At 39.7% G+C, this 13019-nt stretch overlaps 1 protein-coding gene across 5 annotated transcripts; it reads right to left on the bottom strand.

Moving 5' to 3' along the window:
• Positions 1–248: 248 nt before the first annotated feature.
• elmod3 (ELMO/CED-12 domain containing 3) lies at positions 249–12535 on the bottom strand. Of its 5 annotated transcripts, none has more exons than XM_079467572.1 (14): positions 12086–12535; positions 11350–11427; positions 10732–11222; positions 8822–8896; positions 8656–8736; positions 8488–8557; positions 8346–8408; positions 6408–6496; positions 6101–6224; positions 5881–6003; positions 4655–4785; positions 4480–4556; positions 4128–4255; positions 249–3798 (listed from the first exon to the last, which is right to left on the bottom strand). In XM_079467572.1, exons 3-14 carry the CDS (start codon positions 10765–10767, stop codon positions 3563–3565), a joined length of 1233 nt encoding a protein of 410 aa, XP_079323698.1. In that variant the 5' UTR covers positions 10768–11222; positions 11350–11427; positions 12086–12535; the 3' UTR covers positions 249–3562. The 5 variants fall into 5 exon arrangements, with proteins under 5 accessions (XP_079323698.1, XP_079323700.1, XP_079323702.1 ...); XM_079467574.1 differs by having other exon boundaries at positions 11350–11397; positions 12086–12517; XM_079467576.1 differs by having other exon boundaries at positions 11350–11397; positions 12474–12505.
• Between the last annotated feature and the right edge of the window lie 484 nt (positions 12536–13019).

Genomic DNA, 13019 nt, shown 5'->3' on the forward strand with positions numbered 1-13019 from the left:
CCAGATGGTTTGCGATTTGGGGATCTATCTGTGAAACCCATTTAAACATGTGTGAAGCAGAACCTTTACTACAATCTTATATAAGAAAACACATTTGCCAGTCAGTTTGTGAATCGAGCCCTCAGTCAGTGGAGAACACAGACCCCTACTGGTACATCCACACTGTTACAACGTAAAAGGATCCAACAGTAGTTTAAACGTCAATGGCATCAGTTTTTAAGAATGTAAATAATTACAGTAGCATTTTTCTCGTTTTAAAGTTGCTTTTATTTATTACTCTTCATACGATACATCACTGTACCACCGCATATAATCTCAAATATATTTTCTTTATAAAATAGGGATTCTACAATCAAGGTTCAGATATAATAAAATGCTCTGAGGAATCATGACGGACAATATCAACAAATCTTTAAAATGAAGTGCAGGACATTTTGCATTTGGATTCACACAGCGGAGACTTGAGATCTGTGTTTTCTCAGTGAAAGAACGTTGTTGTTTTTGATTTGTGTGGGACAGATAAATAAAGTAGTGCATTCTCTTGAAACACATGGGAAGTAAATCAATGAATTCTAGCACTGTAATATCCCGCATTATAAGACCTCCAAAACCTGCTTACTGTAAGTGAAACCCAGTCAGAAATGTTCCTTTTGGTCCAGACAGAGTTACATTGTGCCGTAGTAAAGTGAATCGGTTTCGACATACTTTGACACTGCAAAAAACCATTCACGAAAGCACAGCGAATACCAAAGGCCACAAAGTCGCCTGATGTGTCGTCCTCCGGCGAAGGTTCGGTTGCGTTTCAGCGTGTAAGACTATAGTTTTCACAAACATGGGCTATAGAAATATATACTGTAGAAGTCGATATTTCGCAGTGCTGCATTAGTGTACATACATATACATACAGTACATTCCCAAGCTAGGTAGATTACTGCAAGAGACACCACACCATTTTGTGCTACGACGTGAGATCATGGCTGTCCTCAATAAAACGTCTGCCCAGAAGAGATTTGTCTGAAGCCTGAGGTATGCATAATATGCCCAGGTAACAATCATACTGTTACAATCATATATTTTCATTCTATATACACGGTAATAGTCATCTTACGTACAGACCATACTCTCCTTTGTGCAGAAAGAAAAGAGCAAAACAAGCGCGCCCGTATCATGGTCACGGATGGAGGTTTGATTGTTCAGAATATAGACTAAGTAGCAAACACGCATCTAGCTAGTAAGTGCACAACAGCTCAAAATATGCGTTCCAAATACGTTGGGCAGTACTCTCTCCTTGCACCCATTCATTGGCACTCGAATCAAACAACATCCCATTATGAAACTACATTGAATTCAAACATATGAAGTGTTGCAACTGCTTACCTAAACTGATACAAACCAGGCGAACAGAACCAGTAAATATCCCTGGAAAGGATGATTTGCCTTTTTTCTATGAACATTCTTTATCATCATGCTCTTAGTCAACTTTATAAAATACTACTCTGCTTTATATAAAAAATTAAACTGGCTAAAGTGACAGGACTCCTAATATACATCCACTGAGAATTTATATTCATGTGTTGTTCGAGGAGGAAAACAAATCTACAAAATGAACAAATTCAAACGTACAGAACGCACAGTACTCATACCGTACAACAACGCTTTGGACAAGGTAACTTAGACAAACATATGCGACCATACCAAGTTAGATTAACAAGCTTTTTTTGTTGACGAGGAATTGCAAAACGAATCCCGGATGCTACATCTCTAGCGCTACCTTACATGCTAACAAGACGAGAGTGCAGAATTAGCATTGCAAAGGGAGGGAAGAACATTTCCCATCAAGTTTTTTTTCCGAAATGTACAGTACATCGGCGTCAACGACTGACGCATCCCTCGCACCCGGACCTGGGAGAACAAGACGTGACAAGCAAAATACTTGACTATTTCGACGCTAACCTGATGCGGCACAGCAGTAAAAGTATTCTCTTATTTGTGTTTAAGCAACGACGTTTCACGGCGTAACAGGTATGACATGTTTTTCAGACGCTTGCGAAGGAAACTTGCGAAGGATGTTCTGATGATGTCATTGTGATTTAAAATACGTCACTTTGAACTAAAAGACAATTTTAGTATTCTGTACTGCACATTTTTGTATTGATAAACACATACACACACGTAAATATATTTAGCTGTATTTATCTATATTTACCAACAATTGGAATTATACAGTATATAAACATTTATCATTTTTTTATAGTTTTCTTAAATATATGCATGTGTTTATAAATACATCATTAATATGCACAATTTGTAATAATATGCACATTAATAAACAATGTTTTTTATGGATGCGATTCATCGCAATTAATCGTGTGACAGCCCTAAAAACAAGCAACCAATATCATTTTAGAGTATTTTTGTACAATCCTGAGCATCCTCACTCTCGTACACTACACGTCCACACAAAAATAGCCGCATCACAACTGCTAAAAAGTGGAATGCAACTACTATCAATATCGAGGAAACATGTAGGCTTTTGCTTCATGCAGACGAGCATCACAACACCTCCAAATATCACTTTTTCACTGTGATTGCTGCCCTAAGCTCTAAGTTTTAACGTTATTACAACATAAAATTAGCTGTTAATGAAGACAACATTCATAGTGAACAGTCTGCGGGAGTCGACGTTGGACTCGTAGCTAAACCGCTAAATGTTTCTGCGAACATATGATCATTTCTTTTAAAGGTCACTAACGTGCACTTTCCCATCGTCATAATGCCCTGACTTGAATTTTAGGCTCTTCCTGCCAACAGAAACAGAGCGTCTCAAAATGTACTGTGACATTTATCTCCCTAAAGGGACAAGAGAAAAAAGCTTTGGCCTATTGACGCGGTTTCCATCCATAGTTTTCATACGTCATCCCATTTTTCAACAGTGCAGGATGAAGAGCCAATATCAACAAACTCTGTCAACTTCCTGGTCACAGTGAACACGTTCAAACTATCTAGAGATAAGTAAGGCTTCAGGCTGAACTTGTCTCAATGGCATCGAATAAATGCCTGCACAATCGCGCCCTTCATAAATAAAACTCAATTTCAATACCACAGTCACGGTATACACGGTCAAGACTCACTGTGCGACTGTGAATGAAGTCACCTGCTTCCTGATTGGTTCAAGACAGCCCGCTGCCACTGAGGTGCTAAATCTAGCTTAATATCTGAGAGAATCCTCTGGTATTTGGAAACTAAATCTATTGGTCTCTAAAGCATTACAAAGCCAATACGTGCTAAAAAAAAACAGCACGGTTTGATGATTTTAAGCTACTACAGTACAACATAGACTCGTCTCGAAGTGCGCATACTTCACACAAAAACTAAACTTTGTCATCATAATTATGTTTGGTTTCAAACCAAATCATAAAGGTTTGGAACTAGAGTGAGTAAATGATGACAGGATTTTCATTTCAGGGAGAACTGCCCCTGAACGGACAAAAGAAATGAAGAAACAAAGAGATAAAGCATGAACGAAGACGTTTCATTAATTGTCGTATCGCTCTCATCTCTGTCAGATGAGTCTGGCCTCTCCCTCCATCTCAGGTGGCAGCTCACACACACCAGTAAAGTTCAGGTCCTTCCCTCCCTGACTCCCCGTTCGAGACCCGCTGTCACCAGGTGATGGGTTGCTATGTGACAGTGTGTCAGGTGATGTTCGGTGGCCCATCCCAGCCCGTCTCTCCTTCAGGTAGCCCTCGAGACGTTTGAGAATCTGTTTGGGGTTCTTCTTGGCGATGAGCTCCACTTCTGCACATTCCAAAGCAGACAGAGACAAGGTCCATCTGTTACCATACCAACCAGTGTGGTTTCTTTTTTTTTAAATAAGAGACATTATGTAGTCATAAATGTAACAGACTATTAAAAGTTGCAAAAAGGAGGTAACATAAAAATGATCGTGACATTAACACCTTCAGTATTCAAAACTTGCCCCGCCCTGATATTTGGAAGCCAGTCAATCATAACAATTCACATTCAAATTGTTAATTTCAATGCATGGTGTTACAGTAAAAAATATCATGTGCAGATACAATGTTCATTCACAAAATGAAATAAGTATGATGTAATCATTATGTCACCTTTAAGTACATGGCCAGAGTCAGAGATTGTGTTCTGCTGGCTCTTCCACAGCTGGTAGAGGTGCAGGAACGTCGCAACGTAAAAATCATTTAGCACAGCCACGACCTGTTGCCTTCGATTACACTCCCTGTGTAACATCACAAAGCAAAAAAAGCATAAACAAATGTTACACATTATACTACGGCACAAACCTCAAACTGACGTTGACCTCAAATCATAGACAAACACAACAAAATGATTACGAAGACATCAATATTGCACAAACTAACCCTCAAACTATTTTGTGTATATGGTATGTACTTTAAAAAGACAATAGGACATGTACATGAAAACCAAAATATTCTGACTTACTTTGAAAGTACCTCCTCCCTAAGAGCATGCAGGGCAATTCTGGTCATGTTGATTGACATCACGCTGAATGGAAAATTCTGTTAAGAAAAACATGACGATTTTTACATGCAGTTCGAAATGTCAGGTTTTCAGCGTATGAAGGCATGATAAGCCAGAGTGTATATCTGAATATCACCTGGACCGGATGCTGAGAAAGTTTGTAGATGTCTCTAGCAAGTGGTAGTATCTCTGGGTCCATGACGAAGTAGAGAGCATGCATCAGACCCAGAAAACCAGTTCCCCTTAGATCTGTGCTGGGGTCTGTACCTTTATATACAACACAAATAAAGAAATGTTTCCCATTTTGATCCATCCGTTGAGGCCTGCCACACTACCCGCCATGGATAGATTTTTTCACGATTTATTCACGATTACTACTTAAAACAGCTTAATTCATTGTAGAGTTGTGAGCGCTCAGCGAATCTCTGTCTCTCATGTCGTGGGCAGCGTCTCGACAGCGCCTCTCTCACATGACAGTGAACGAATTACAAGGTGGTGGCATAATAAATAATGCGTTCCTCAGTGTACTTGCCTCTCCATGTAAACGTCAATAGTCACAGATGTTATTGACAGAGAAGATGGCTGATCAAGTTTATCATGACTTACCGAAGGTTGACAGAGTTTCCTTTCTCTATGTGCTTGGTGTGAGTCTGTTTGCGAGCTCTTGCCCTTCCTACGGTGTGGTGTGCGTGCACGCGCTTGTTCTGTAGTTGTACCTCTGTGTAACAGCAACTGTGTTCTCTCGTATTTCCTAATTTGCATCAAATTGTCTGTGCTATACGTGATCTAAAATAAAACTAAAAGAAAGTTGTAAAAAGAGCGCTCATAACACAACAACACATTGATGAGAAGAGCAACAGCAGCAAAGTTATTGGCGCTGCATGAGACAAACAAGTAGGTTAATATAGCCAAAATCACCTCTTCATTGTAAATGTATGGTGATTTTGTCAGACGATGTTGTGTTTATAAATCAGGATTTTAGCAGAAACTAAAATATAATATATATTGTGATCACAGAGTAGAAGCGCCAAAACTAGACCAAATGCAAACATGGCGTGATGACGTCACGTATATGCTAATTAGTGTGTGACGTCATCAGCGCCAGTCTGTCAAAATCATGTGGGAAACACTGTTAACCATTTAGTTTTATACAATGTATTGTGCATTGCTACTATACGAAATCTGTTAATGTACATTAGTCAACAAAGTAGACTTATGCATTTCAAAATATTGTCCATAAAGCATCATCCTCTAGCAAATGTAAATAAGAATAGAGTTATTATTGCTAATTTAAAAACTTTTTTTTATTTTAAGATGTTTGCTGCCCAGAAAGCAATGCAGGTGATGTTTCAGAAACAGTACCTTGAAAGCCCACATTCTCCCAGTGGGGTCCATATCGAGGGCAGTCTGCTCGGGTGCCGGTCAGTTTCCTGTAGATGGTCTGGAGTACACGCATGTGAACTGACTGTCCGTTATCCAGAGAACCTGCCAAATCACAAAAACAATGAAAGGTAGCCGGTGAGTCCGACTTTTCCACACCGGATTTGGCAATTGATTTTGTGTAAATATTCCTTGCACTCACACTGTGCGATAGCAAACACTAGGTCTCTCTCTTCTACTAGGTCTTTGTGTAGCCGAGGAGGACCGAACAGGAAGTGGGAGATGGCAGCCAAACCAGTCCTGCGAATGGTGGGCTGAATATTTTTCTGATACAGAGTGGAAGAGAAACAAAATATTGCAATACCACGTACACACCCAATGATGGCATACTCTTGCATGTATCTTCATTTACATTGTCTTTTAGCGTACGCTTTTATCCAAAGCGACTCACAGATGAGGTAAACAATGATTGTTTACCTCATGTTTGTGTATATACGTCTTAAACTCACGAGCAGGTCTCCAAGATCAGTGGTCTGAAAATGCTGCAGAGCCTCATTGAATGAGATCAGTGGAGAGGGGGTGAGATCTTCAGCAAGAACTACAAAAAATGACAAACACACAAAACAAAACAAAATGTATCCGAGGTATATTTGATCACAACATGAGCCATTTCCCATAAAAGCCTATCTTCTGTCCAAAATTATTTGTCACCAAACAAGTACGTGTTAGCTAGACATTATCAATAACACATTGTGACAAAAATAAATTTTTATATCCAATCCTGTATTAAATTGACTGAATTGAAGGTAAAATAATGCCACAGTATAGTATAGTAGTATAGTATAGTTTTTTAAAGCTTGTCCTGCAAGCATTGTTTCTTTACAGTGTGGTACATAAAGTGTAGGCTCTAGGCCAGGGGTGTCAAACATACGGCCCGCGGGCCGTATCCGGCCCGATAAGGCGTCCAATACGGCCCGAGGGAAGATTTGAAAAATAATACAAATATGAAATAAAAGTTTATTATTATTTTAATTAATTTAAAGTTTATTAATACAATCAGGTTTTCGCTGCCATATTATGTTTTGTTTTATTAAATTTTTTATTTTATCATTGATCATTTAATTGGGCTTCTGCCGGAACCCCTAACAAGCATGCGCATTCTAAAGCGCCGCCTACATTTCGAAAACAAAGTCGGCTAAGTTGTGCGGCAAGGACTAGTGATTTTAAAATGTCCAAATAAAGAAAACTGACGGAAGAAGACGTATTTCTTCTGTGAGTTCAACGGTAGGCCGGTATGTTTAATCTGCTCACAAGCCGTGGCTGTGCAAAACGAGTACAATATTAAACGGCACTATGAGATATACGCAGAGAAATATGATAAATACACTGGACAACTTCGAAAAGTCAATAATTTAACTTTAGCCTCGGAAAAAAGCAGTCAATGTTCACAAAAAGAACAGGGACTGATGAAGCTGTAACGCTATTTGATTGCCAACGAAATCGCAGCGGGATCAAAGCCGTTTTCAGAGGGAGAATTAATCAAGAATCGGTAATGAACATTAACAAGTCCAACCTGCGCTCTCGACTCACAAACAGACAGCTAAATGACATCATGAGATTGATGTGGTTGAAGAAAAGAGATGTCAGGAATTAAAATCATAATGCAGATGCGATCTAGATCTTTTGTTGTTAAAGGAAATTTCTAGTATATATTTAATGTTCATATCCAAAGTGAAGTTGTACTACTGTACTAATTGTTAAATATGTTAAGGCAGTTTTTCCTATTAGTGAATTATATTGTATAGCTTGTATGGTTCATATTTAATGTGACCGTCTGTACACAAATAGAGTCTGTTGCATTTTTGTCATTACTAGTTTAAAAAGTATCTGACAAAAAATATTCATATTCAAAGGAAAGGGTTTTGATTGCCTTTACCTAAACAAAATAGTTTTTTCAAAGAGGAATAAGAGTGTTATTGAACCGTTCTGAGGATTTATTAAATGCACCTTTTACAGAACAGTATGTCTTTCTAGTTTTTTTGCTAATTCATTTGTAATTTGGTGCAATATGGTTTAAAAAAGGTGATTCGGCCCGCACATTGTCACTTTTCTCTCCATCCGGCCCTTACCCTAAAATGAGTTTGACACCCCTGCTCTAGGCCATTCTCTTGAAAACATTACTTGGGAGTATGCAACACATATTTATTTACATAGTTGTAAAGCAGCAAAAAAACAATTCCCATTTTTGGCTACCCATCTCATCAAGAGATGCCGATGCTCCAGATTGTATTTGACAGCGATCGGGTTTCGTAATGTATCTATTTTAGCCGGGGACGTGATGCCATCTCTCCAGGGTAGGGGCGTATGCTTAGTCGCGGTGACGTAATGTGCTCAGTATCCAGGCTGACATGATGTTGTTTCCATGGAGACAAGGTAATTGGTCTCACCTGGTTGGATGCTCTCCAGGGCATCCCACTCCTCCTGTGCTCGCTCCACCTCCGAGCTCACCTCTAGACACACAAAATCACGCAGATAAAGTTTGGTGTTGAACTACAGAGATGTGTTTAAGGAGAGTTTAAATGTCTTTACCTTCGGTTTTGGTGTGATGGCTACCTGCTGCCAGAGACTGTAGGAGCCCATTCTGTTTGAGCGCTGAAATCTACACAACCGCAAGTTCACAGCATTATCTTTTCTTTTCAAGCGTCTGACCGCACTCAAATTAAACTTGTAATAGATTTTCACAAGTGAGAGTCTCACCGGGACTGTTTTAAGATATGGGCTGCCATTCAAGTTGCCATTCTCTTTAATGCCATTACCTGGAGTCAATCCATTCAGAATCTATTGAAATACACAGAACGCAACCGAGACGAATGTAAAAAAGGAACCTGGTTTCATCTCACATATTTTTGCAGTGGGTTCTCACCGTTGTGCCTTTGGAGTGGTGTCCATTGGTGAGGTCTTCTGTCTGTTTACATTCTTGCGGAAAACTTTTCAAGCCCTAAAACAAGACAGAAAAGGGTTTTGTGGAGGAAATCTGTATGTGGAATTAGGGCTGGGCGATGTGACGATGTTCTCGTATATCGCTGATGTCTCGCAAATATCTTGATGTCGATTACAACAGACTGATAACAGATATGGTTATAACATTATCATGCGATGTAGGCTTTAGCGTGACTGTTAATGTTCATATGCCCAGGCAGTCAGTAACAGTGACAGAATTTTGGAAACAGTGTTTTGTTCAGTCAGTTGAGTGAGCTGCTGTTTTCTGCCGGTCGCTGCACAGAAAGACCAAGAGAAGGACGAGCAGCGTCGTTAAAGCAAAACCTCACGCTCGCGGGGCTGGACCGGTGTTCGAATATTTCAGATTTTCCTACCGCAGGGCAAAACTTAAAATGATCTAAACAACATCGACAAAATAAACAGGTAGGATGATTTCATAATGCAAAATACCCTGTCAGATAGTCCTACCATATTAAAATAAACACATCAAATAAATTTACAGCGTAAAACCCTGTCAGATTGTCCTAACAACATAGAAGAAACGTAGGATTCATTTACAGTGCAACACCCAAACAAATTGTACTATCGGTAGTAAATAATATGTAGAATGATTTAACAACAACAAATTCACTATCATATTCCAGCATTAGTATAAAATAAACAGGTAGAATGATTTTATAGCACAAAACAATTACCTAACATTGATATGCGCATGCCTGGTAGGATAATCTGATGGGTAGGATGAAATTTCAGGACACCTGCAACATTTCTACAGCATAAAAGCTATGGTTTATCTATGCGCATGTGTGTGTGCATTGAAATTAACCTACCCGATATTATCAGATATCGCGATGATTTTAAAATCTATTATAAATCTTTTTTTTTAAACACATCGCCCAGCCCTATGTGGAATTTAATTATTGTTTTTATTTAGTTTCTTTGAAATGAAGATACTTGTAAAAATGTAAGTAAGAACATATAGGATAATCTGACGTACTATGACTTGGAAGCACATGCTTTAAAATTTGTTAAACAATTCAAATTCAGATGCATGTTTATGTACAGGAAAGCATTCTGTCTCCAGGGTTTTCTGGCCGTCAGTGTAGCGAGGTAGGCGGGACGAGAGCCGGCCTCGCATCCCGGCTCTCGTCCCGCCTAACTCGCTACAGCCGGTTTTACAGTGACAACATAAACGTGGACTGCCCTTAACTTCCGGTACACATCCACCCTAGAGTGCCTGTAGATTATTTCTGATGACAAGCATATGAAACTGAGAAGAACCGTTACTTGGCTAAACTTGTCTCTCCAATATTTTGAATTTAGACTGCCATACCAAACTCAACCGCTGGATGTCAATGAACCCTACGGTTTCTTTAAATGGGACCAATCTACAGGACCCATTCAACATATTGTTTATTTAATCAAATGAACAACCAACAATAAATGTATATATATATATATATAATAACATAATATATATATATTTTTAAATATAATATAAATCGTTATATTAGACCCTAGCCAAACACACGGAAGTTAAGTGCAGTCCAGGCGCGCACATCCGATGAATCGGTCTATAACACTATCTCGCTGTCTTGGCTGTAAAGAGGATCTGTCATATCGCTGATATATAACTTTCTTCCTTAGTATCTAAAAAAACATATTTGCCGGCCAAAATTCCTCCTTTTCCCACACAGTGTTATACAACCAGAAACTAGTCTGCCGTGACACTGGTATCCCAAAGATCTTACCGCCGCCATCTTGTTTAACTAACGAATTTGAGATCCTAAAAAATGCTGCATTCCTCGAATGTTTTACAGATATCATGCTTACCTCTGTATGTACTGCGACTGCAATAATCCCTTCCATGACATGAGTCCACTGTCTCGCTGACCCCCTACTGTCCACCCATCCTGTGGACTAGGCCAATTATAAACAGCCAATGGGCACACATGGTTCTGCAGTTTTTTGCCCAACAGCCACAAGCACTATAAAGCTTTCGAAAACACCTGCACTGTTTCCTACAGGTGCCTGTTAAGACTGAAAGAGCAGGAGAGCTTTTTGTAGCTGTGCAATGTTTAACTGCGCCACTCCTTGAGAATCAGAGAGCGGCTGGTAGAAAGCGAATTGGGCCGAGGAGCAGAAGCATAATTATGTTGAATAGTAACAGGCAGGGGATTGGTTTGTGGTGGGATAGTTCTGTGCAGATGTCAATCTTGACGGCCTTGTTGCGGATGAATTCAACAATTCCAACAGGTCTGGACGGTTAGCTGCGTCACATCAATGGAAGAGTGGTAGGCTCGGTTTGGCTGTGCCGGGTTCACCTATGAGAATGGACAGAATGCACTTATGAAGTCCGAATTGAAGCTATATTTGAAGTTAGTTTGAGATTGTATCATAGATGTTAGTAAAAACTGAATGAAAAGGGTTAACAGGGATCTTTTCACAAACCTTCCTGTGCTCTTCTGTTGACGGGTACAGCAAAACCAAAATAAGTCCCTGAAGAGCATCCGTAAGTAACATAATACACTACCGCAATAAAACACACATTGACATAAATACTTTAAAATGTACAAGTAATGCTCAAATCTGTGTCCGCACAGACATACAGACACGCACTCTCCATTTTTCACATAACGATTTGAACAAAGATGCAAAGAGAAGCTGCATCCCAAAGAGGTGACGTCACCCGATCAGGACCGCATCTCTATGAAATCGAAATAGATGGAGGGTAACAACGCGGACAACGATCACCCCCTCAAATAAACCTCTCAATGCACAACACACGAATTGTGCAGGCAGGACTAAACGAACGGACTAAGCGTTTTTGATAAGCAGAGAAAGGATGAGAGGTGACGTCATCCCTACCATGACTCCCAAAACCTGAAGCAACTAAACATTACAATATAGAACCAGCGACGGGAAACCGAAAAACAAAAGGTATTGAACGGTGTCTAACGATATATCGATAATCCGCGACATCAGATGTCACGCATCGGCTTCAAATGTTGCGTGACAGCATCCAGCGAACTGTCAAAGCATCAAGGACCTTTAACAAAGACACATTACACGGAGACATAACTATAACTAAGATTAATATATACACAATTATTAAACAGGCCATATACACATTGAACTGTCAAAGTGAACTGCTTATAATGAAAAAGACCAAGAAGAACTTACTCACGTCATAACAGTTATTTCAGACACAACGGTCCATTTCAGCAGCCGTCTTCCCGAGCTCCACGTTGGCTTTCAAGTTACATAAACCACACGAAACGAACACAGTCGTGACAGCGCTGAGGGGCTCGTTCCTTAAATTATTGGATTATTTTGAACCGATATTCGGCTTTGACTGTCACACACTCGGTCAGTCAGTGACTGGGGAAGCAGCTCGAGCTCGGTCTTTTTCTTAACCCGCGCTTCTAGCTTAGCCAACTTGCCTTTATTTAGTCTTTTTCGGGATATATTCACCGACCTGTGCAAACGACATGGCGCTGACTTCCCGATCTGCAAACGACACAATAACGTCGCTGCTAGGATGACACGAATAAAATGTTAGTTGTGATTTTTACCTCAGTTTCTCTCCCTCCAATCTCGGTTTCCCTTCCCCCTTTCCACAGTTACTGAAGACCGCGACGGATTGTGGGAGATGTAGTTATTTCACTGCAACTGGATTTCCGGTGGGAGATTATATTTGCACATTCATAATAATTAATCTAAAACGATTTAAAATAATAATACATTTGTTATTATGATCATATAATAATAATCATAATAAATACAATTATTTGCACACTCATATGCATTATCCATGACACCATATTAATAAACTACATAAAATTAAGGTTTTTAATTTAGCAGGCCACAACCTTATTTTAATTCATAAAATACAAGCAGGGAAATTGGAAAATAGGAATTCTAGATTAGAGAGGGGAGAGCAGGCGGCCTTTGGCCAGGACTCCCGTGTTGACCTCATTTCCTGCTTTGTGCAATGTTGGCTCAGATGGGTCTGCAAGGAGCCGAGAAGTTCCTAAAACACATGCGAATGACCGAACACCTTCTTGCTTTGGCAAACGCAGGATAATCCACTCCAGACGCGGAGACAGTTTTATGAACTT

Source organism: Barbatula barbatula (genome assembly GCF_947034865.1).
Source record: "Barbatula barbatula genome assembly, chromosome: 11".
In the NCBI taxonomy this organism is placed as follows: Eukaryota; Metazoa; Chordata; class Actinopteri; order Cypriniformes; family Nemacheilidae; genus Barbatula; species Barbatula barbatula.